This window comes from Equus caballus, unplaced genomic scaffold, assembly GCF_041296265.1.
Source record: "Equus caballus isolate H_3958 breed thoroughbred unplaced genomic scaffold, TB-T2T haplotype2-0000451, whole genome shotgun sequence".
NCBI classification, from domain to species: Eukaryota; Metazoa; Chordata; class Mammalia; order Perissodactyla; family Equidae; genus Equus; species Equus caballus.
The window spans coordinates 1394369-1420372 of NW_027221893.1; the positions used below are offsets into that span (position 1 = coordinate 1394369).

Consider the following 26004-nt stretch of genomic DNA (forward strand, 5'->3'; position numbering starts at 1 on the left):
TGGGCTCCCATGCTCGTGGACCTCGAAACCCTTATGGGTCTGGAGAGCCCCTGACAGCAGCATGATGAGCAGCAGCACAGGAGATGGGTGAGCTCACTGCCTTTGCCTGAACAGCCCTGACTCTGGAGGGAACCAGGGAGTCATTCTGAAATCTTCCTGGGGTCATGGCCTTCTCCTTTCCTCAAGCCAAACAAGGGGTCATCCCCAGGACTGTGCTGGGGGGACACTTTCCCAAACAGTGTCTCTGTGACCGCCCCAAGCAGCCACTGATGGTCATCAGACTAGACACAGTGACTAAGGAGCATCAGCCTGAGATTCAGGAAATGGAACTCAAGCATCCACCAGTTAGGAGGTTGTGTTGTCGCTGCCCTCAGGTAGGAGGCTGGGAGACCACCTGCCAGACACAGGCCACACCTGATGGCACCTCACTCTGGGATAGAGTCAACTAAGAATAAGTCTTGCTTTCTGGGGAAGAATGAGACACTGGGGTGGGGAAGAGATGGCAGCATCCACTTGAGAGAACAGAACATGAGCTAAAGCCCAAGCTGGCCGGCAATGGGCCCTCACTCCCAAGATAGTAACTGCTGCCAATGACCCCGATAGTTAGCAAAGGAGTAGTTAGTGAGCACTGCCCAGGTGTCCTCAGGTGAGGTTGGGCCATCCTCCTTGTGATGCCAACTGTTTTAGTCACTTCACTCCATTGGTGAGAGGGAGATTTCCACCCTAGACTCATGGGGCTGGCTAAACACAGTACACTCGACAGTGGACAGGTGGAATGGACAGCAGTTTATTAGTTTATCATATATTCTCACAGCCCCAGGAGGAGGACAGCACACACCATGCAGGGCCACACGGGGACTGCACTTGGGAACAGATGGAACAAGCAGAGGTTTGGGTAGGAACAGGACTGTGTGGTAACAAGAGGGTGAAGTGAGCCCTGGTTCCCACAGGAGGGTGTGGTGGGCTTGTTGGAATGATTCTCTGATAGGGAACTGAAGCCTGAGGTCAGGAACAAGCAGGCACTGTGTCTGCTCCCTGTGATGAGAAGGGGTGTTTGGCCAGGGGCCCTTATCTGCGGGAGAAGAGGGGGCAGAGGAGTGGGGAATTGCAGTTAGGCCATTTGAAGTCCCCTTGATTTATCAGATGTCAAGACAGGTCATAATATTGAATCTTAATTTCATGCTTTATGTCACAAGAAGTTATTAAAAATAATTCTTGGCTCTGGCCCGGTGGTAGTTGGTTAAGTTGGTGCACTCCGCTTCGGTGGCTCAGAATTCACCAGTTTGGATCCCAGACACAGACCTATGCATCGCTTATCAAGCCATGCTGTGGCAGGTGCTCCACATACAAAGTAGAAGAAGATGGTCACAGATGTTAGCTCAGGTCCAATCTTCCTCAAAAAAGAAAATTAAATTAATAAGTAATTCTTCCTAGAAGTGATAACACAGTTCAGCAATATGCTAGGATAGAAAATAAACATGTAAAAGTCAGTTGTATTTCTATGTACTAGCAATGAACATGTGCATAGGACACCAAAATTAAAAGTACACTTGGGATCACTAATAAAAATAAAAGACTTAGGTGTAAATCCAACAAAACATGTCCAGGACTTGTATGGCGAACTCTACACAACACTGATAATAGCAGTGAAACAGCTAAATAAGTGGAGAAAAATACCATGTTCCTGAATTGGAAGACGAAATATAGTAAAGATGTCAATACTCCGTAACTGTTATACAGATTTAATGCAATCAAAATCCAGTAAATTGGTTTTGTAGCTAGAGACAAAGTAATTCCAAAATCTGTACAGAAAGAGAAAGGAATTAAAATAGCTTAAACAACTCTGACAAGGAAGAAGTGGGAGTAATCGAGCTACTCAGTTTCATAACTTATTACACAGGTACCGTAAGCAAGACTGTGTAATATTTGCAGAGGGATTGACACATAGATCAATGGAACTGAACAAAGAACCCAGATATAGTCCCAACAAATATGCCCCACTGATTTTTGACAAAGGAGCAACAGCAGTTCAATGGAAGAAAGTTGGTCTTCCAAGAGACTAGAGCTACTTAAGGCTTGGGAGCAAATCACAGGTCAAAACTTAGGCAAATGGAAACACAGGGAAGGAAGAAAATGGTTGACTGAGGTACTACCAGGTGGTGATGGAAAGGGAGGGATAGTTGGCGCCTAGCTCAGGAGTAAAGTTGCAACTACCCAATGAGAGCTTATTTCATCTTTCTGAATTTAGCTGCTTCTGATTGACCATTTCCACAGACGCTGGTGATTTTCCCGTCAGCTACCACACTCCAAACTCAGGTCACCACTAATTGTGTATACGGTGCCCCAGACTCCGTTAGCCTGCCCATTAGCATCGTTCTCAGGCTATATGAGATGGCAAGATGGCTCTCAGTAGCTTGAAAGGTACATCCTCCCAGGTTCAAGTCTGGCCAAAAAGAGAGCTCTTCCAGACTTAGTAACTCCTGGTTTGGTTCAACTCCTTGGACTCGTTCAGATTGGACTCACCTGGTCACCGCCCTCCCTTGCCCCAACACACACATACACGCAATCCTAAAGTATCACTGGGGTGTTCTGGGTATCATTGCCAGGCCGCGGTAAGGTTCTGCCCCCCGTGCCAAGCATGGAGCCTCATGTGATACAAGTGGACTGAAAGGAGAGTTTAGTTCTTCAGAATAAACTCTAGCTGTTGTTCGAGCAGAAAGCAATCCTGGACAGCCAAGGCAGCAAATGTCCACTTGAGCCTCATGGGGAGAAAGGCCATGGTTCATGCCCAGCTTTCTCTCCCAATATTAGTGTTCACAGGGATCGAAACTCCAGTTTCTCTTTTCTTGACTTTGTCAGAGGAGACAGACTAGCCGGCAGCCACCTTCTCTGGCTGGGACATTGTTCATGGCTCCCCCAGTACAGTCGCAAACTTGGAGGCATCATGCAGCTTGAGATGGTTAAGCTCACCATTTCCAGACTCTACTGCTATGTCCTAAAGTTTCAGCCCCTTGATCAGGAGCTTAAATGGAATGAGCTGGCCCTGCCTGAGGGAAGCCTTTGGGGTGGCCTCACAATGAAAAACTGACCAGAGTCCTCTGAATCACCAGTTTTTCTGAATCAGAGGCTCAGCAAAGAACACAAGAATTCTTTGCTCATCGATCAACAGAGGTGTATTGGTGCGGCTGCCTCCACCTTCTTCCAGTCCCCCTCAGCCTCCTCATCTAGACGGATGGGATACACACCTTCTACTGTGTGTTGTTGACACTTCATACCCACTCACACGTGTGGACTGTGTATGCTGCTGACCTCGACGACTATGCTTGTTGAGTGGCTTGCAATACCCTCTAGGCTGAGGATGAGTCAAAGAAAGTGGTGTATTTCATCTGCTAACCTCTCCGCTTGGCTAAACTGCCCCACCTCAGCCTCGCCCAAGGTCATTTCTACTTTGCAAATCAGTGACACCCATTGGTTCCTCAACTGAATGAACGGGAAGCAAGCTTTTAATATCTGATCTCACCCCGAGGGAGACAGGAGTCCTGGGTTTCTGTTGTTGTGGTTGGTTGGTTGGGAGGTGTCCACGTCCGCCGCCGGAGGGGGGGCGGGGCAAAGGCCAGGGAGCATCTGGGCGGCGGGCGTGCGCGCGCGCGAAGAGCGCGCGGCTGCTGGGCCACCTTGCGGGGAGGCGTCCGCGAGCCGCGCCTGGCCAGAGCCGAGCCCGGCGGAGTCCGGCCGCGCTCTGCTGCTCTCTCCCGGGCCGGGCTCGTCCGTGGACGCCGCTCCGTGTCCCCGCTGGGCACAGCAGCCCGGGCCCTCCACAGCCATGGCCGCTAGCCTGAGGAGGCCCTCCTTCAGCTCCCGCTCTTCCTGCTCGCCGGACACGGACGACCAGGGCGCCTGCGAAGACGATGCCATCTGGGAGAGGTACCTGGGGGCGTGGGCCTGGGGGCTGGTGGGAGGCGAGCGTGTCCCTGAGGAATAGGCTTGTGCGCCGAGAGGTGCCCGTCAGGTCGCGGGACAGCTGTGCGGCGCGCGGAGCGAGGGGGGGCGTCTCTTCGTGCGCGTCACACGTTCATGGAACGGGCGGTGTGTGCCGGGCACGGGGCCAGCCTGGGGATGCGGTGCCCGGGAGTCGGGCGCTGAAGCGGCCCCCGTGGTCTTGGCTCCTTGGAAGGACAGACGCGAAGTCGATAAGGACACTGGTCTCGATGCGTTCTGAGGAGTGCAGGTCTCCCTGTTTTAGAGGCTACGTTCCGTTGGGGTTTTCATGAAGCCTGTTGTGCCCCTGAAGCTGAGGCCGGTTCAGGGGAAGTGGCCTGTCCAGGGCCACTTGATATTTGTGTGCAGAGCCAGTGATTTCCAAAGCCCTTGACTGTGCAGAAGTCTACCTGTTAGGGGTGGAGTGGGGGCTGTCCGGGGAGCGTTGTGAGCACAGGTTATGTGTCCCACACTTGAAAGTCTGGCAAAGAAAGCGTGAGGCTCGAGGGTGCTCCGTTCGTTCCCGCCTTCCACAGAAAGTCCGGAGAGTTGACTTTGGGACAAGTCCTTCCTTTCCTCTGGTCGGTGCGTGTTCAGTGGTCTGGACACTTGGTGAGCAAGACTGACAGGGTGTTTGACGTACTGGGCCTCACAGCCTAGTTGGAAAGGACAGACAGGCAGCAACTAATTACCTAGGAGATACGTGAAAGCAATTTTGTGTTGAGTGTTGAAAAATACAGCATTTACTGTTAGACTTTGTGGCTTAGGCAGTGATGTTCAAGCTGAGAGCAGATGCCTAAAAGAAAAGGAGGACTTGTGCGGGAGAGTGTTGGGACGGGGCAAGGAAGGAGTATGGCCTGTCAGAGGAGCTGAAAGAGTGCCCTGGAGACTGGGGCCGCGTAGGGACCTTAGGGTGGGGAAAACAAAACTTTTCGATTAAAGCTGGCGCTTTCTATAGGTTTATGGAGACCAAGCATGGTGATTCAGAACATGGACTCTGGAGCCAGACTCTGTCAAATGGGTCCTAGCTCTGCCACCTATGGGCTGTGTGAACTTGGGCAAGTTACCGTACCATTCTGTGTGTCAGTTTCCTGATCTGTAAGATGGGGATGATTATAACACACCCTCCATAGGTGAGTGTAAAGCTGAAAGGATATTTCCTATCAGTAAAGTACTTAGAGCAGTGTCTGGCCTATAGTAGGTGTTAGTAGTGGTTGATTAAATAAATGGATAAATACATACATAAGTATTAAAGGCTCGGAGGCTGTCCCTGGTGAAACGTGTGAACTTGAATGGATTACACCCAACTTTATTTCCTTTCCAGCTTGCACTTGCTACTGACCGCATCTGTAGCACTGTGGAATTAGAAATAATCTCTCTCAAATTGGCTGCTCTTGGTAAAAGAATCTACTGCTGTCAAAATTATCCCAGGGAAATAAAAGCCTTTTCAGTAGCATTTTAGGGTTAGGCTTATTTAATACGTATTGTTTATATTGGTTTGTTTACTATTTGTTGGTAACTTTTTTTTTTTGCAAAGCTGCTCCGTTAAGAAAAGCAGATTAGCTATAAAATAGTTCAGACACAAAGAAAAGTAGAGAGTCGTGTAAGCAGAGCACGCCTTTCCTTGACTATCTGTCGAGAGCTTGTGTGATTCCAGCTGCTCTCTGCCTCAGACACGGTGCCCTCTGTGTGTGCAGTCATGTAAACAGTGCAGGGTCTGGAACCGTGGAGAATCTAAGGCAGTACAGTCATGCTTTGCCTAACAGTGGGCAGAAGTTCCGAGGAGTGTGTCATGGTCAGGCAATCTCGAGACTGTGCAAACACCATGGAGTTCCTAAACCTAGATGGCAGAGCCTCCTACACACCTAGGCCACATGGGACTAATCTTCTGGGACCCCCGTTGTGGACTGAAACGTCCCGATGTAGGGCATGACCGAACTGCCCAACTCCAAAGGCACGGAAGTGTACCCTGTGGGGCTTTTTAAAAGAACAGAGATGCTCAAGGCCTACTCTGGACCCACTGACTCAGAATCTACTGGGATAGTTCCCGGCTTTAAAGACCAGACATAGTCCTCATCTGGAGACATCTCATCAACGGTTTTTCACACTGGGTTTTCCCTCATCTGAAAAAACGTGCAAAGAGATTGTGAGGATCCATAATTAGTGTTTTAATACATTTTGCAGGACTCAGTGTTTTTCACGTTCCGTGATGCTGTGATCTGCATCTTCCGGGTAATGTGTTAAACCTTTAAATCTTGTCAAAAAGTCATGTCATGACATAGAGAATCCTTCTGTGAATTCCAGGCAGATTGCCATCTTTCTGCTTCCGCCTCCTCACCTTTAAAATGGGGAGAATAACGGTAACCTAGCTTTTGGATGTGAGGATTAAATGAGATAGTTGGTGCAAAGCAGTTAGCACAGGATCTGGCACAAAGTGAAGCCTTCAATAAATTATGATTATAGTAGTTTTGATTTCCCTCCAGTCGGAGTATAATTTAGTTGAAGTTAGTGGCTATGTCACAGCTGTTTCTCAGGCTGGTGTCTGCCACCCTGAGCTAAGCCATACAAATCCCTAGAATAACTTTTCAAAAGCCTGTTAGTCTCTTGAGGCTCCTATACTTCTTTAGTTTATTTTATTTTATTGCAGTAACAGTGGATTCTAACATCATATAGCTTTCAGATGTACGTTGTAATATATTTCGAATTCTGTGTAGATTACATCATGTTCACAACCCAAAAACTAATTATACTCCGTCACCTCACATGGGAGCCTCATCACCCCTTTTGCTCTCTCCCCTCCCCCCTTCCCCTATGGTAACCACCAATCCAATCTCCATGGCTCTGTGTGTGTTTGTCACTGTTTTTATCTTCTACTTATGAGTGAGATCACACGGTGTTTGACTTTCTCCCTCTGATTTATTTCACTTTACATAATACCCTCAAGGTCCATCCATGTTGTCACAAATGGCCAGATCTCATCATTTCTTATGGCTGAGTAGTATTCCATTGTGCATACGTACCACATCTTCTTTATCCATTCTTCCCTTGATGGGCACCTAGGTTGCTTCCGAGTTTTGGCTGTTGTGAATAATGCCACAGTGAACCTAGGGGTGCATGTGTCTTTCTGCATTGGTGTTTTCAAGTTCTTTGGATAAATACCCAGCAGTGGGTTGGCTGGATCATATATACGGTAGATGTATTCTTAGTTTTCTGAGGATACTCCATACTGCTTTCCATAGTGGCTGCACCAGTCTGCACTCCCACCAGCAGTGTAGCAGAGTTCCCTTCTCTCCACATCCTCTCCAACACTTGTCTCCTGTCTTGTTAACTAGAGCCTTTCTGAGCAGAGTAAGGGGACCTCTCCTTGTAGTTCTGATTTGCATTTCTCTGATCGCTAATGATGTTGAGCACCTCTCCATATGCCTGTTGGCCATCCGGATATCTTCTTTGGAGAAGTCACTGCTCAGATCTTTTGCCCGTTTTTTAAATTGGGTTGTTGATTTTTGTTGTTGTTGAGATGTATGAGTTCTTTCTGTCTTTTGGATATTAACCCCTTATCCGATATATGGTTTGCAAGTATCTTTTCCCAGTTGTTAGGTTGTGTTTTGGTTTTGTGGATGGTTTCCTTTGCCGTGCAGAAGATTTTTTTACTTTGATGTAGTCCCATTTGTTCATTTTGCATTTTGTTTCCATTGCCCAGTCAGACATGGTACTTGAAAATAGGCTGCTAAGACTGATGTCAAAGAGCATACTAATGGATAGATCCTAACTGGCTAAAGTTTTGGGGATTTCTGACTTATGGCCATTGTTTTGCAGAGAACTTTCAGAGGGAGAGTGATGCACAAAAGTGGAAGGAACAAAGCTTTTCTGTGATTCCTTTCTACAGGGGACACTTTTTTTTTTTAAGATTGGCACCTGGGCTAACAACTGTTGCCAATCTTATTTACTTTTTCTTTTTCTGCTTTATCTCCCCAGCCCCCTACCCCGTACACAGTTGTATATGTTAGTTGCAGGTCCTTCTAGTTGTGGGATGTGGGATGCTGCCTCAACGTGGCCTGAGGAGTGTTGTCATGTCCGCGCCCAGGATCTGAACCCTGGGTCGCCGCAGCGGAGTGCGTGAAATTAACCACTGGGCCAGGGAGCCGGCCCCGAAGGGACACTTGTTGAACAGCAACCATCAGTCTGGCTTGAGGCCATTGAACATAATGGAAGTCAGATAGGCTGATAATTGCGCTTCATTTCTTCCTCACGTTGCTTCCTTTGATCTCAAATGGGACAATATTTTTCTTTTCCCGTTTAACTCACCTATGGCCCTTTTGATCCCATCCTGAGGGACAAAGACCAGTTTCCATCTCTCTACCAGACGGCCCCCAGAAACACAGCACTGGCCCTTGGTATGGTTTGGTTGAGGCTGCATTTTGACTAGATCTGGGTTGTGCTGGCTGTTTCAGAAGACAAGAAAGGGGTTCAGTTTCTATGGGACTTGAGAAAAGAGATGTACCAGAGTGGCATCTGTGTGGCCTTTGTTGAATTGATTTCTGTCACTGACAGCATATATTTCTCATTGGCCTGGTAATAGCATTTCAGGATTAGCGATTCATCAGCAAATGTGGTTGTCATTTATGGTGACTCTGACTCACTCATAGGACTGAGCTTTTCAAAGGGGAACCTTTTGGTGACAGGCAAGTCTGATCAATACATTGCCTTGGGATTTTATGTTCCGTGAAAGTTATTCCATGCTTGATACGTTCCATGGGACTCTCACTTTTTGACAACCACACAGCGAGATCCCTGGTTTGAAACAATTTCTCCAGAAAGTTACCCCTTCTAAACACCCAGAAGACTTCTACCTCACTAAATTACGGAACCTGCACTTTGATTGCTTGATTTCTGAAACTGAATGTAAAAATTTGGAGGACTGTCCTCTCAATGCCTCTTTTGAGTCTCGCCCTTTGCATAAGTTTGATATGGCCATGGCTGGCGGGAGTAACTGTGTATAAAATGCTGTCTGTGCTGTGGCCCAGACCCTTCATAAACTTCTTTTGCAGCCATCAGAAATGCAATCAATAGGGAATGGGGAGAGGCTGGTTGTTTACCCTCAGTAGGTAATGTTCCAAATCAAGCTGCTCCTTGTCTGATGGTCTATAAATTTTATATCTTGTCCAAATACATAGTCAAATGTACTTTTTTCAGGACGTCAGTATGAAATCAGCGTTTGGGGTTCTTTTTTCAGACTTATACCAGTTTCTTTACTAACTTCAGTGCTTAAGACAGAGTTCTAGTCTTAGAGTCTTTCAATTTCAACTTGTTTGTGTAGAAATAATTGTAAAGAAAAAGGTGACAATGGCAGAGATAGAATTTTGGAATTTATGGGCCAAAGGGAACTCTTTGAGTCACAAAGAGCCTCAGAGTCTTGCCAATATTGTCTTTCTTTTTTCATTATTGTAGGTTTGGACTTCTTCCATGATGGCCTTAAATGATAGTAGAGAGAACTCTAGTGCTCGAATTGCTTATGTCAGTTCTGGCATGCTAGTAGCTAACTTAAATTTTTTATCTTATGCATATATATATATGCATGATATAGAAATGGTATATTTATATATGTATATGTTTCACCTTATATCACAATTTCTTTAGGCAGTATTTTTATCCCCATTTTGCAAAAGAGTTAAGAGAAGTTTTGAGAGACTGCTAATGACAAATGAGAGAGGCTGAATTTGATTCTCTGGTCAATATTTTCTGAATGCTATGCATAGATATTTTTTGATTTTCATGTTCTCCAAGCATCTCCTCAAGGAGGTGACTGACAGGGGAAGTGCCTATGTAGGGTCTGATTCTATAGTGGATAACTTACCATGTTTATCTCATAAAAATATATGTATCACATATGTAAATCACATACATACTATATGATATTTAAATATCAGTTTAAATTTTTGTTTTAGGTTATCAAGTTACTTCCATATGGGTTGCCTCTTTTGAATCTTATAATACAAGTGAGTACTTTTAAGTTTGAAGTTAAAAAGAAGAGGGATGTTTCCAATGTCACACAGCTATCAGATCTTTTGTGTCCAAATCCAAAATTCCTTCTGCAGCTCAACTACAGCTTTTCCATCTCCACTCCTTTCGGAAGACCACACAGTTTGACTGCAATGGTAGGGACCAGGTACATCTAGATCAGCAAGAATCTCTGTGAAAGAGTATGATATTCTCAACTTTTCGAACTTTGCTGGTGGACTTGGACTTCAGGTGAAAGTAGGACAATTTGTCCTACAGGCACCACCTTGTCAAGACTTTTCCATCTACGAAGAGTTCATTGATTGGGTCACTGGGTTTAAAGAGGTTGGTTGGAGAGTTTCATTGCTGGATATTTATGACCCATATGTATTTAGAACAGAGCCCAGCGTGGGGATTTTGATGTCCTCCTTCAGCTCAATAGGGCAAGCACAGTCACCTCTTCCAACTCAAGTTATTGTCTAACATTCCTTTCAACTTGAGTAATCTTTCTTTCTTAATGCCTATTAGATAATAAAAATACATGTAATAAAGTGTATGGTTCTATAATTTGTTATGGCTAACATCATACAGTAGTTAAGAGCATCCAGCCCTGTGATCAAAGGGGCTGCTTCTTTTAAATGGAATTTGTTGATTGTCCCTGAAACATTTTGGTTACACAGAACTAGATCATATTTTCAGATTTTAACAAGACTTCCCTCTGATTTCTTCAGAGTCCCTGTTCTGTGTAGCAAGAGCTGTGGCCCTGCATCCAGGCAAGCTCCCCAGTGGAGAAAGGCTGCCTGCTGCTTTGACTGTGCCCTCTGCCCAGAGAAGGAGGTTTCCACTGACACAGGTGCAGATCTGGAGGAAGTTTCCTACTCATCCTTTCGTTTACGTCCTTATTTGTTCCCAAAATGGGGAGGATCGAGAATAGGACTGACATCTCAAAGTTGTTCTCTCATTTACTCACTGATTTCTCCAGTAAAGTTAATAATCTTCCCTATGTAAGGATACTCTTCTCTTTGACCTGGTTCACTCCTACTTATCTTTTGACTCTTTGCATTACCTTCTCAAGAAAATATTTTGAAGGGCTATCCCAGAGTGACCTGTGTTTGTGTCTACCATGGAACCTAACACACGTCATTATGAGTATCTTGGTTTTATTGTATATAAGTCTTTCAACCAAATATGAACACGTTGAAGGGTGCATGTTATTTAGCTTAATTTCTCAAGTTACTAGCACCGATGATGACACACGTAAGTGTTCAGAAACAATGTGCATGACTTAACAAACGAAAAACATATCCTATATTTCTGCTATGAACCAGCCACTGTGAAATATGCTGAGGATGCGTTTTAGTACCCCTGGTTGCCCTATCACACTTGTTCTCTGCCAGTTCAGAGTCAGGGAGCAAGGAGATGAACATGATGAGTGATCACAAGGAACATTATAAGGGTCACGATACAAGTGCAGTAAATACAAATATTGGGGTAGTATCTAACCTTACTTTGAGATGTCAGAATATTCCCCACAAAAGAAACAAAAAAGTACAAAAGTGTTTTATTTTAAGTACTGAAAGATAAGTAGAATTATAACAGCTGAATAAAGGAAGACTTCCTTGTCAGAGATAATTAGAATAGCACATTTCTTCCACTATTCGGGGACCTGACAAAAAGGTCTACTGTGGCTGAAAAACAGCAAGTCTAGGGTTGCATGGGACCCCAAGATGAAAGACTGGTCCTGAAGACTTTTCACACAATAACTAACATTTTGGAATTGCCAACAGACATTGCAGTTAAATAATGAAAAACTGAAAATACCATCTACACTTAAATTTGTGGACAACATAAAATGTTCACTTTCATTCCTGTCTTTTAACATTGCTCCAGAGTTCTGGGTGGTGCAACAATTCATGAAACAAAAAGGGTGATATTTATTAAAAAGGAAAACATAAGAAATTAAAATACATCATTTTATACAAAAAATACTCCAAAGAATCAACTGAAACAGTATAATTCCTAAAACTTGAAAGTAAAACCTCCTGGATATGAGATACAAATACAAAAATATATGATTTTTCTTTTTATAACAATAATCATGTAGATAAAATGATAAAATATTCCATTCACATAATACCAGTGTGTAATATAACTCTGGGTAACTTGAAGGAGAGATGCACGGTGATTACCTAGTCAGAGGGGCTGGCCCGGTGTCATAGTGGTTAAGGTCATGTGCTCTGCTTCTGCCGCCTGGGGTTCTCCAGTTTGATCCTGAGTGCAGACCTGCACATCGCTTATCAAGCCATGCTTTGCTGGTGTCCCACATACAAAACAGAGGAAGACAGGCACAGCTCTTAGCTCAGGGAAAACTTTCCTCAAGGAAATAGAGGAATTTTGGCAACAGTTGTTAGCTCAGGGCCCATATTCTCCACCAAAAACAATAAAAATAAGAACAGGCAAAAATGAGCATTTTTGCCACAATTTGGGAAGAAGTTCCGTCTCCAAATAAGCACACAAAAAGCAGTGGCTTTCCGTGTACAAGTAACAACCCTATTAAAGATATAGCAGAAAAATATCCCAATAACATAGGAATAAATTTAAAATACTTAGTAATAAACTGCAAGTGTGCAAATCTGATTTAAAAACTTCTAAAATTTAATTGTTAATATAATACAATTTTTGAATAAGCAAAAGGCTCACATTATTTATTGATAGGACACCTTTATTTATTGATGGAATTGGAATGATAGCAAGCCTTACTAAATTTATTTGTAAATCGAAGGCATTTCATACTGAAATTTGCTTGAAAATGTGGACCTTTATGGAATGTATTTTAAAGTTGATACAGAGAATGATTTGGAGAAAATATTGGAAGAGAATTTTGATAGATAGGAGACTTCTGTTTCCAGACACTAAAATGTGTTCTTAAACTCTAACAATAAAGAAATGAGATACTATCCAAAAATACACACTTAAATATAGAACAGAACATGCAGCTGGGAATTATGTCTAATAAAAATAAATAGGCAAATGGTTAGGAATAGCAAACCTTTGGATAGTATTTATTAGATGCTAGGCACAGTTCTAAGAAGTGCTTTCCACACATCAAATCATTTAACAACAAGTATCTGCATATAAAAACAGATAGTGATATCAACTCCATTTAAAGATGAGGAAATGGTGGCACAGGAGCTTACCCAAAGTCACCCTGCTGGCCACTGTGGAACCAAATTTCAACCTGATAATCTGGCTGAACTGTCCATGCATTTAGCCAACACAGTATGCTGCCTCCTTGACGAATTAATTAAATTTTTTACTTCACAGACCAAATTTCAATAACAGTATCAACCAATATTTCTATTTTCTCTTCCATAGGTCAATTGTAATTTTTTCTAGATATTAACAATACACAGAAAAATATAAAAGAAAATCAAGATCAATATTGACAAAATATCCAAATATGTCAAGGATCAGGAGTAGTGAGCAGTTAGTAGAAACAAAACAATAAAAGGCAATTGATTTTCCTGAAGTTTCTCTTCCTCAGAATGAACATAAACCTTAGTGCTCAGAGGACTTCCACATCTGGAAGGATGGAGCAGACACACTTTTCTCTATTCCGCCCTCTAAGTACAACTAAAACGCTGGGCATATATATAAAACAAACCTACGATGATTCTGAAATGTGAGAGAAGAGACACACTTGTAGGGACCGTGGCACCCAAGGAAGGCCATGGTGGTGAGTTTCCTGGGATTTCTTTTTGCTTCATATGTCCTAGACTTGGGTCTGAAGAAGCCAACAACCTGGAAAGGCCGGAGCACTTACAACATTAAAAAGCCCTAACAAAAGTCTGCTCTCTCTATCAAAAAGATCAGGAAACGGACAGGCTAGCAAGACAGAAAACTTTTAGACAAGAACTGCTCTAATCCACTCAAACATCATGGCAAAATCTGTGGCCCACTCTCACCAGGAAAGGCCAAGTGGGGAGTGTGGACAGCCACCCTTTCCACCTGCAACAAGGCAAGCTGCCAGGGTGGTATCAGAGATGGCCAAGTGGACAGACAGGACATTTCTCACTTCTGGGCAGTGCCCAGGCCCTCTCCTGCCAGGTGGGGTGCATAGACTTCCCCCTACATGCCAACAATGAAGCACCCCTCCCCCCCAACAGGTGTTGTCTTAGAGGAGGCCAAGTGGAGAGTGAGGGCTTCCATCATGGTCCAGTAGTTACAAGGCTCCCTTTCTGTCTCAGGGTAGTGAAGCCACATGGGCAGCAGTAAGGGGGCACTCCCACTCCTCCCAACCAGGGAGCTGCCATGGAGGCCTAGTGGGGAATCAGAACTCCTACCCCACCCAGAAGAAATGGGGACATCTTCCCTCATCATGTGTCAACAGAGGCTGAGTGGAAATCTTGGACTTCTCCCTCCCCTGCAGTAACAAGGAACCACTTTTTCCTTTTCCTAGCCAGAACCTTGGCAGAAGCAGCCAGATAAAATAGAAGGTTTAAATAAAATCCAGAGCTGCATATCACAATACCCAACATGTTCTGGTTTCCATCAAAAATCACTCATCATAACAAGAACCAGGAAGATCTGAACTGAGTGCAGAAAGAAAACCGATAGATGGTAACGCCAAGATCACAGAGATGTCAGAATTGTTTAATAAATATTCTAAAGGAACTATCATAAAAATGTTCCAGTGAGCAATTATGAACATGCTTGAGAGAAATGAAAAAGTGGAAAGCCTCAGCAAAGAAATAGAAAGTTTCACCAATGAATGAATATTAGGGTCAATATCCTGGTGGTGACATTGTACTAGAGTTTTGCAAGGTGTTACCATTGGAGGAAACTGGGTAACGGGTACACGGGATCACCCTGTGTTATTTCTAACTGCATGCGAATCGACAATTACCTTAAAATAAAAAGTCTAGATAAAAAGTTAGACAGCTCAGACTTAGGAAAACAGACCAAAACTTAGCATTTCAGTGTCAATTAACACCTAGAAATTTAGGCTCATTGAAGATGTAAGTGTGGCTATTTTTGCCAATTCGTTGTTGATAATTCAGTCAGTTACTCAACAAGTAACTGTATTTGTATTCAACGATACATATGTTCAAGAAATCAATATTGAGTTCCTATTAGGTGCAACATACCAGATAAAGAGAAAGTAATGCTAAATACAAATACTAGTTATTGAGAGACTATGGTGCAGGTACATACACATATACTCATTTTTTCCCATAAAAATAGCTATGGGGGTAAGTGTATCATCATTACTATTTTTCTGTGAGTTTAGTGCACTTTGAGCATAAATTTTTAAAAATTAAGTCCATGACTTTCAACATTATGGAATAAACACGTATCAATGATTTTATTTAACTAATTAATTAATGTGGAAATCAATGAGATGATAAAAGTGGTTCTAAGAACCACAAACCTTTTTTGTGAAACAGCGGTTTCTATAGTTCATCACTAGAAGCATTTTTTTGGTGTGGAAGATTAGTCCTGAGCTAACATCTGCTGCCAATCCTCCTCTTTTTGCTGAGGAAGATTGGCCCTGAGATAATATCTGTGCCCATCTTCCTCTATATGTGGGACGCCTGCAACAGCATGACTTGATAAACAGTGTGGAGGTCTGTGACTGGGATCCCAATCAGTGAACCCAGGGCCACCAAAGCAGAGTACATGAAATTAACTGCTAAGCCATCAGGCCAGCCCCACTAAAAGCATTTTTGACAATACAACATCAACAAAAGAATGTTAGAATACAATTGCTAGGTTACATAGAAAAATGGTTAATGTCCTACAGGGCAATAAAACCATAATCTTTGGGTTTATCTTTCTCCTGGCTGCCACTCCCCAACAATGTACAGATTAACATGTAACTACACAGTGTTTGGGTTCTAATGAAACAATAAATCATTAAGTCAAACAGATATATAGTCCTAGATAAATAAATAACGCTTGTGTTGGCTGGTTAGACGATGCTAGAGTATGCCACTGAAAATGCATTCAGTCACCCTCTTACATTATTTCAAACTTTTTAATAATTTTTAACAAAATTGGTTAATAAGATTAGACCCCTAGTAAGTGGAAGAGCCCAAATTTTAATACTATTATAAGTCCAAATCTCATTTTCTTTCAAATAAACCACGTTTCCATTGAACATCCCCAGCTTAATAAAATAAGCAGGCAAGTAAATAAAAATTGCAATAAAGTGTAAAACTTGATTGTAGAAATAGAAATAAGATGTGTTGGGAAATATAGAATCAATAAGCCTTACACGAGCAAGGAATGCTACTCAGGTGAGATGATTCCAGCTCAGTCTAGAGACATGGTTGATAGTTAGGTGTAGAAGGGAAGAAAAGAGGTTCCAGGAAGAGAGAAAGAGAAGTTATACACACAGATATGAGGTTAATGGAGCATTTTAAGATTTAAAGACGGATTTCTTTTAAGATTTTAAGTGTTAAAAGCTGTAAAAAGGCTATTAACCAAAAAAGGCACTAGGTCCAGATAGGTTTCACATGGGAATCTCATCAAACATTCAGAGACAAATTTCAGCCAATTTGAACTACACCATAAAATTTTTTAAAAAGAAATCTTCAGAGTTTTTGTTATTTCTTTTTGTTTATTATAATTCAGTGTAAAATCAATGCGAACTTTTGGACAATTTTGAACTCAGTTCTACCTCATTGCAAGTTGAATGTTCTTTCAAGTTCTTCCATTAAAGCATTTAAAAAGCCCTAATTGTGATGTGTTACTTTTTAATGGACCTGAATACATTATCTAATATTTTATTTAAGGATTTAGCGTTTTCATAAATGAGGTTGGCCTACAGTTTTCTTTTTAGTGATGAATTAAATTTATGAACTTAAACCTATAGGAACTCCTCTTGAGAAAAAGTATCAAAATACAGAAATTTATCTAAACCCTATAATTTTATGAGAATTACAACTTTTTAAGAGAAAAGGTGGTGATGAACATTAAATTTAGCAAAAGGCATGTAATGGGAAGATCATCTGCTTTGAAGTCAGACAGTCTTGAGTAGAGCCAGGACTAGGGAAAGGTAGGTGAGGTGCCTGGGTGACAAAATTTAAGGAGGCACTCACTCTCAGGGTCAGGCAAGGGCGGGGTTGGCACCTGAAAGTGAGTGCTTCCTTAAATTTTGCACCTCTGGGATCTCACTTCCCTCACCCTAGTCTGACCTCCTGCTCTGAAGTCTGGATCCCAGCCCAGCCTTCACTATCTCCAAGATCTCAGGTGCGTTACTGAAGCTCTTTAAGCCTCAATTATTTTCTCTGAAAAATGAGTCGATACTGTCTAGCTACCTCACAGACTGTGGGAGAATTGAGATATATTTTTTCATCTGTCAAGTAAATTGCTTGGGATAGCACCCGCGCACATTAAAATTTGTTCCTTTATCCTTGCTATCCAATCCCTCACAAAAAAGTTGCTACAGGAGAGGTAGGTAGAACCTAGATAATAATGGACCTTTTGTGCATTGCTAGGAGTTTGGATTCCACCTAGAATGGTGGGTCTCAAAGTGTAGTATCTATACCAACAGCATCAGCATCACTTGGGAGCTTATTAGAGATGTAAATTCTGAGTTTCCAAATCAGGAACTCTGATAGTGTGGGCCAGCACTCTGCTTTAACAAGCCCTCCAGGTGATTCTAATATGCACTAATGTTTGAGACTTGTTTCTTTACAAATGTGAGAATAATTGTGGCATTTTAAGCGAGAAAGGTACGTGAATGGGTTTAAATAATAGAAACCTTAATTAGTACAATTGAGTTGATGAGACGTAAGAGGGCTTCAAGACAGAAGATAGGGTGACTCGTTAGGGAGTTGTCTTGTTAAAATAGAAGGGATTCAAATCTGAACAGAAATAGTAGAAGCTATAATGAATAGGAGATGTTTTTTAATTATTTGGCTATCAGAATTAATGCAATTTTGAAGCTTAAGTGACAGTTTACGTCTTGGCCATCTCTATATCTGCAAAACTTTGGAAGCTCCATGCGTCACTAGAGGTTATCAATAAATGCTTTCCTTTGAGTGAATGAATCCAGGATATGTGCAATCCTACCTCTATTTAAGTGGTATAGATGGGTGTAATTTTTATTTGTAAGTTAAAACTTGTTCCTCTGTGTCTGGAAGATGAACAAGAGATGATGTTAGGGCTCCTTGGCCTTTGATATAGCAAGAAAAAAATAGACAGCATTAACTTGGAATTTTTCTTCCTATAACATTCTTTAGTTTGGTGTCTAATTATAGCAATTTGTCCAAATGTGAGTATTCTGGGGCTCATGAGAATCACTGAACCCAAGTTAACGGCACTTTGCTTTTCTTGCTAGGTATGAAGCAATGTATGACATATCCAGACAATCAATACCCAAATCGTAATCAAGGTCATTGCCTCTTAAAGACTGTGACCTTATTGGCCTACGAAGATCCTCTGGGGATGGTACTTGCCTGTGCAGCCCTTTGTCTGTCTGCCCTAAGATCTGTGGTTCTTAGGATTTTTCTGAAGTACAGGGACACCCTCACAGTCAAAGCTAATAACCAGTCTCTCAGTTACATCCTTCTCAAATGCCTCATCCTCTGCTTCCTGTGCTCCTTGCTCTTCAAGGGCCATCCCAACACTTCCACTTGCATCCTGCAACAAATGACATTGGAGTCATGTGGACTGTAGCTGTTTCCAGATTTTGGATAAAACCATCGCTGTAGTTCTGGCTTTCAAGATCACAACACCAGGGAGAAAGATAAGGCAGTGGATGCTGTCAGGGGCACATAATTCCATCATTCCCATCTGCTCATCGATTCAAGTGATTTTCTCCCTTTTGTTCACCTAGATGCACATTCTGAGCCTACGCTCCTTATCATGTGTGCAAAAAGGGCTCTGTCATCATTTCTACCTTTCCTTAGGCTACTTGGGTTCCTTGGCCCTCGTGAGCTTCACCTTGGCTTCTCTGGCCAGCAGACTCCTGACAATTTCAGTGAAGCCAAGTACCTGACATTCAGCATTTTGGTGTTCTGTGGTGTCTGGATCACCTTTCTCCCCCGTATACAAGCACCAAGGGGAAGAGCATGGTAGCTGCAGAGATCTTTTCTATCTTGGCTTCCAGTGCTGGGCTACTACGATGCATCTTTGCCCCCAAGTGCTATAATATTCTGCTGAAGCCAGATAGGAACACCCTGCCAGGATTAAGTGGTAAAACAAACTCTCACAGAAAATAAATACAAGATTTTAATTCACGGACTTCATGAAACATTTAGAAAGCTTGAAAATTATATGATACCTTAAAGAGTTCTTGCCCCACATCCTGCCATGGGTAGCTACATGTTCTAACATCTTCTCCTGGTTTGGAATGTCACGGTTATTAGTATCAGATTCCTGTATATAAATCTGTGTTCTGGACTCACTGTTCTTTCATTGATTCTTTCCCTGAATGAATACCACACTGTTTTCACTTTCTCTATTTCAGAGCATGTTCTGACAGCTGATAGCACCTGTTCTTGCTTGCTGCTCTTTTTCAGTTATCTTGCGTTCATTCTTACAAATTTTCTCCTTGATTTGACTTTTAGAATTGTTTTGGCAAAGTCCATAATACACATTAAGAGATTCAGATTCAAATTTATTGAACTTAAAGACTAATTTTATTAAGAACTGACTTCTTTGCAATAAAATGTTTCCCATTCAAGAATGTGTTTTATCCCCATTTATCTCACCATTTTCACTTTATTTATCAATGTTTTATTCTATTTCGGACTGGTCATTTGGGCTGTTACATAGTGTATTGTTTGTCATACATTTCTGGAGGTTACTTGTTGCTTCCATTGATTTGTAAGTTGATTGTCTTGGACTTCTAAGCTGTGAAAAACAATAAAATGATTCTTTCTGCTCAAGCTTTATCCTTATTGCTTTCTTATTGCATTGGCAAGATTCTCTAGTACAATGTCCAACAGTAGTCATAATTGTGAGCTTTTATTGCTCTTGGTTTTAGTGGAAATGTTCCTAAAGATTTTATCTGTTAAAATTTAATCCCACAACTAGAAGGACATGCAACTATGATATGCAGCTGTGTACGGGGTTGGGGGGGGTTGGGGAGATAAAGCAGAAAAAAAAATTTATGTTGGTGGTACATTTCTGATCATACTTTTTTTAATATTTCATATGAACTTTATCTTTTTATTGAGGTAAAAGTGATTTATAGCATTATATAAATTTCAATTGTATCATTATATTTTGACTTCTATATAGGCTACCTTGTGTTCACCACCAAAAGTCGAGTTGCGATCCAAACAAATATCTCATTAATTATGAGAGTGCCCTGTCTGTGCTTTGTACATAAAATTTTTAAATGTGATAAAATACGCATAACAAAATTTACCATCTTAACCATTTTAATTGTATGATTCAGTACTTTTAAGTACTTTCACATTGTGTGCAACAAATTTTAGTCTTTTCATTTTCTGAAAATGAAACTCTGTACTCATGGAACAATTCCTCAAACCCTCCTTCCCCAGCCCCTGACAACCACTATTCTACTTTCTATCTCTATGAATTTTACTACTCTGTGCATCTCCTATAATTGGAATCATATAGTATGTGTCTTTTCACGGATGGCATATTGCACTTAGCATATTTTCCTCAAGGTTCATCCATGTTGTAGCATGTGTCAGAATAAGAACTTTGATAGTCTATTCTCTTAGCAGCTTTCAAATATTCAATATGGTATTTCGTGTTGTGTGTGTGCTTTTTGGTGAGGAAGATTGGCCCTGAGCTAACATCTGTTCCCAATATTTATCTTTTTTCGTTTTTCTTCCCAAAACCCCAGTACATTGTTGTATATTATGTCCTTCTACTTCTTCTACGTTGGACGCTACCTCAGCATGGCTTGATGAGCGGTACTAGGTCCATACCCAGGATCCAAACTGGTGAACCCTGGACCACCAAAGCGGAGCATGTGAACTTAACCACTATGCCCTCAGGCCAGCCCCCCAATATGGCATTGTTAACTATAGTCACAATGCTGTATATTGCATCCCCAGAATTTATTGATCTTACAACTGAAAGTTTCTAACTTTTGACCACCTTCACCCCCAGCTCTGGCAACCATCAATCTCTTCTCTGTATCTTTGAGTTCCATTTCTTTAGATTCCTCATATAAGTGAAATTGCACAGTATTTGTCTTTCTTTGTCTGGCTTATTTCACTTAATATAACACCCTCAAGGTCCATCCCTGTTGTCACAAATGTCAGAATTTCCTTCCTTTTTATGGCTGACTAATATCCCATTGTATATATATATATTACATTTTCTGTATCCATTCATCCATAGATGGACGCTTCAGTAGTTTCCATGTCTTGTCTATTATAAATAACACTACAGTGAACATGGGGATGCAGACATCTTTTCAAGATAGTGATTTCACTTCCTTTGAATATATACCCAGGAATAGAATTGCTGGATCATATGGTGATTCTATTTGTATTTTTTGAGGAATCTCCACTCTGTTTTCGATGGTGGATGTGCCAGTCTACATTCCCACCAACAGTGCGCATTGATTCTCTTTTTCCACATCCTCTCCAACACTTGTTATTTCTTGTCTTTTTAACAAGCCATTCTTCAGGCATGAGGTGGTATCTCATTGTAGTTTTCATTTGCATTTATCTGGGGTGTATTGCTATTGAGTTGTATGAGTTCTTTGTGTGTTTTTGATAGTAACTAATTTTCAGATTTATTATTTGAAAATATTTCTCTCATTTTCTAGGTTATCTTTTCATTTTGTTGGTGGTGTCACATGCTGTGCAGAAGTCCTTTAGTTTGATGTAGTCCCAGTTGTTTAGTTTTGCTTTTCTTGTTGCTTCTGCTTTTGGTATTAAGCCCAAAACATCATTATCAAGACTAATGTCCCAGAGCTTATCCCCTATGTTTTCTTCTAAAGATTTTATGGTTGCAGGTCTTACTTTTAAGTCTTTAATCCAATATGAGCTGATTTTTCCTAATCATATCCCTAAAGATTAGTGATGCTGCACATATTTTCATGTGGCTGTCGGCCATTTGTACAACTTGTTTGGAGAAATGTCTAGACAATTCCTTGATCATTTTTTAATCAGGTTGTTTTATTGCTGCTTTTGAGTTGTAGTCATTTTTATATATTTGGATATATATATCAGACAGTTGGTTTACAAATATTTTATCTCATTCCATAGGTGGTCTTTTCACTCTCCTGATTGTGTCCTGTGCTTAACAGAACTGTAAATTTTGATGTTGTCCAATTTATCTCTTTTTACTTCTGTGGCCTGTGTTTTTCTATCATATCCAAGAAATCAATGGGCAAATACAATGTCATAAACAATTTCTTCTATGATTTCTTCTATCAGTTTTGTAGTTTTAGCTATTACGTTTTACTTTTTGATACATTTTCAGTTATTTTTGTATATGGTGTAAAGTAAGCGTCCAACTTCATTCTTTTGCATGTCCAGTTTTCCTAGCACCATTTAGCGAAACAAACTGTCCTTTCCCTATTGAATGACCTTGCCCCCTTGTTGAAAATCATTTGCCCATATAGGTGAAGGTTCGTATTTGAGCTCTCTGTTCAGTTCCGTTTGTTGATATGCCTGTCTTTATGCCAGGGCTGCACTGTTTTGATCACCATGCTTTTGAATTAAAGTCTCGAAATCAGGAACTGGGAGTCCCACAGCTTTATTCTCTTTCAGGACTGTTTTGGCTATTTGAGGTCCCTTGATTCCATATGCATTTTAGGATAGGTTTTTCTTTCCTGAATAAATTCCAGTGGGATTCTGGTAAAGATTGCATTGATTCTGTAGGTCACTTTCAGTAGTATGGACATCATAATAACAGTAAGTGTTACAAACCTGAACCCGGAATATCTTCTCAGTTATTTATGTCTCCTTAATTTCTTTAAGCAGTGTTTTCTATTTTCTCTGGACAACTCTATCAATTCATTGGTTAAGTTAATTCCTAGATATTTTATACTTTTTGATTCTTTTTGTAAATGGAATGAATTTGGACCCTTACCTGACACAATATATACAAAAGTTAACTGAAAATATATCCAAAATCTAATGTAAGAGCCAAAATTGTAAAATGCTTAAGAAAATCTGGGGGTGAAGCTTCATGGTTTGCCAATGGCCTCTTGGATATGACACAAAAAGCACAGACAACAAAAGTAAAAGTAGATAAATTGGAATACATCAACATTTAAAAGTTCTGTTCATCAGAAGACACAACCAACAGAGGGAAAAGACAAACTATGGAATGAGATAAAATATTTGTGAACCATCCATTGGCTAAGCAGTTAATATCCAGAACATATAAACAATGATTACAATAACATAGTTTTATATCTCTTTTCAAAAGGAGCCCACATAAAAACTGTATTATTTACTTTGGCACATGCCAGAAATACACAAATAACCATCCGTACTCTTCACTTAGATTGTTTCATTCTCCAATGATTTTATAGGATTCCTGACAACGTCATAGTTGCGTGTGTCGAGGGAGAGGTAGCTGAGGAACAATCCCCTGTCTCTAACTGGGATTGTGAGCCGGCTGTGTATGCAACACCCTTGTGCCTTCAGAAACCACCCAGGCCCAGTTTCTGTAAATATTAATTCCCCCTGGTTGTGGAGTGTTACAGGGTAAATTCAACCTTAGGGCTAGGTGGTTGAGATGACACCCAACTCATGATCATTGGCTCACCTGGTTACAAAATGCCAAAAGCTGTTTCTCAAAGGGAAGATACTTACTTGTCAAAGAGAGTACAGCTGTGCTGTCAAACCTTAAGGGTCATTCTTCTGAAGAAGGTCCCAGGGCTTCCTGACATTTTTATCTAGGAGAGGTAGTATGATATAGAAATTTGTCCCTCATTTTGGCATCCCTCAGACTACTACACCTCAGGAAAGTTCATGGAGATATTAGCCCTCTGAATTTGACTGGTATTAATCCCTGAATATCTGACACAAAATGAGTCTTACAAAGTCATCAATTGTGTTATACATTTTTAGGTCTCTTCCCCTCTCTGAATGAGACTTCATTAATGTCATGGGGATAGTAAAGCAATCTATGTCCTGTCACTTATTTATCCATGTAACAAATACTCATTGATCACTTCTTTCATGTCAGGCTGTTTTATTGTCTCTGGTGAGACAATAGTAACCCAAACAAAGTCCTAGCCATCAGGGAGCTTACATTCTAGTAAAACAGACAAAAAATATAATATAACAATACAGTGCAAAATCATGCAAAGAAGGGTTACAACGTGGATGCAGGGGACAGAGAAGGGTGAGTGCCATTTGGATAGGTTACTCAGGGAAACACATTAGGGCAAGCTTACATTTAAAAAGAGATAAAAAGGAAATGAAACAGGGTCTACCACTTTCAAGACTTGATCTTGGGCTTCTCAGTGTCTAGAATGGTGAAAAATTAATGTTTGTTGTTTAACCCACCCAGTCTATGGTATTTTTGTAACAGCAGCCCGAATGGACTAAGGTAAGTACTCTATAGTGCTTGGAGGCCTGAGACCAAGTTAGAAGACTGGAATTGTGTGTTGACCACTTCATTTATGCAGCAGTCATCAGGGATATGGACCCTTGAAAACTCTTAGGGGCTTGCCCAGATCAATCCGAGGAGGTTATCCCATTCCTCTCTTACACTCAGAGCAACTGCAATTGCTGTCTTTAAGTGATAACATCTCTCCCCAGCACTCTCCTCAGAGCCTTCGCTACATTCTTATTCCAGAGAGTATACATTAAAGGATTCAGTGTGGGAGTAACGATACTATAGAACACAGAACCAACTTCGCCTTGCAATGGTGTGCGCTTGGACCTGGGCCTCATATATGAGAATATGTAGGCACCAAACCAGAGGGAAACCACAGTGAGGTGAGAGCTCCAAGTGGCAAAGGCATTTCTCTTACCCCCAGCTGAATGCCTCTGAGTGACACTATGGAGGATGAAGATGCAGGATGTACAAATTGGAAAGATGGGGAGGAGGAGAAGCAGGACACTGCTGACGCACACAGTGGTCTCATAAGCAGTAATGTCTCCACGTACCAACTTCACAACAGCTGGAAACTCACAATAGAAAGGGTGGCTTTTTAGAGGCCCACAGAAACGGAAGTGCATCAAGGACACTGTGTGAAATAGGGAGTTTATGGATGATCCCAACCATGACATGACAGCCATCATCGGTCCCACCCTTCTGTTCATGAGAACAGTGTAATGCAGTGGATGACAGATGGCAACATAGCGGTCATAGGACATGAGAGCTAGGAGGAGACACTCCGCACCAGCCACAGACAAATAGAGGAAGTGCTGGGTCACACAGCCGGCAAAGGAGATGGACTTCTTGCCAGATAGGTAGTTGGTAGCCATCTTGGGGACGGTTGTGAAGACATACATCAGATCCATAACGGAGAGCTGGCTGAGCAGCAAGTACATGGGTGTATGAAGCGGGGGATCTGCACAGATGAGGAGAGTGGTGAGGGTGTTGCCACTCACTGCAATCAGGAAGACCATCAGGGTCAAGGAGAAAAGAAAAAGGTGGGTGAGGGAGTCATCAAAGAGACCTTCAAGGATGAAGTCTGCCAGAGAGGTCTGATTCCTCTGCCACATCTCCCCTTTCTGTGTCCCTTGGGAAACAGGAAGTGGAAAGGAAGAGCAACATCAGAAATACTGGGGTTCAGCATACCTCACAATATGACCTTTTGATCTACAAAAGAATCTTTGAAGAAAAATTTTTCTATTTCTAATTATACAACAGGTCAAATTGTTGAAGTAACCATTTAGAAAAAGTGAGAACTTCAAATTTCTCTTCACAAACATGGTCACTCTGAAATTCTAGAATCTTCTGGCCCCTTTAAGTGCCAAACTTCAAAACAATAGTCTCTCCTCATTAAGTAAGAAATATATAACCACCTATATATATAAGTACATATACACACAAATACACTTTTATAAAATATGTAAACACATATATACAGTTTCATATTTTTGTAAACATTTGTAC

The 26004-nt window shown here is 41.5% G+C and overlaps 2 protein-coding genes across 3 annotated transcripts in view; one reads left to right on the forward strand and one right to left on the reverse strand.

Moving 5' to 3' along the window:
* Positions 1–3606: 3606 nt before the first annotated feature.
* The window catches only part of LOC138922124 (odorant-binding protein 2b-like), a 64863-nt gene continuing 42465 nt past the window's right edge, over positions 3607–26004 (forward strand). The window contains exon 1 of the mRNA XM_070258946.1: positions 3607–3924. Within this exon, the coding sequence (XP_070115047.1) occupies positions 3824–3924 (101 nt within the window). The 5' untranslated portion in view covers positions 3607–3823. The remainder of the gene's footprint in view (positions 3925–26004) is intronic.
* The window catches only part of LOC138922122 (olfactory receptor 2AE1-like), a 38127-nt gene continuing 26730 nt past the window's right edge, over positions 14608–26004 (reverse strand). For both annotated transcript variants that reach the window (XM_070258944.1, XM_070258943.1), the window contains one exon: positions 14608–25627. In XM_070258944.1, coding sequence (XP_070115045.1) covers positions 24675–25610 — 936 coding nt within the window. In that variant the 5' untranslated portion in view covers positions 25611–25627 and the 3' untranslated portion in view covers positions 14608–24674. The remainder of the gene's footprint in view (positions 25628–26004) is intronic.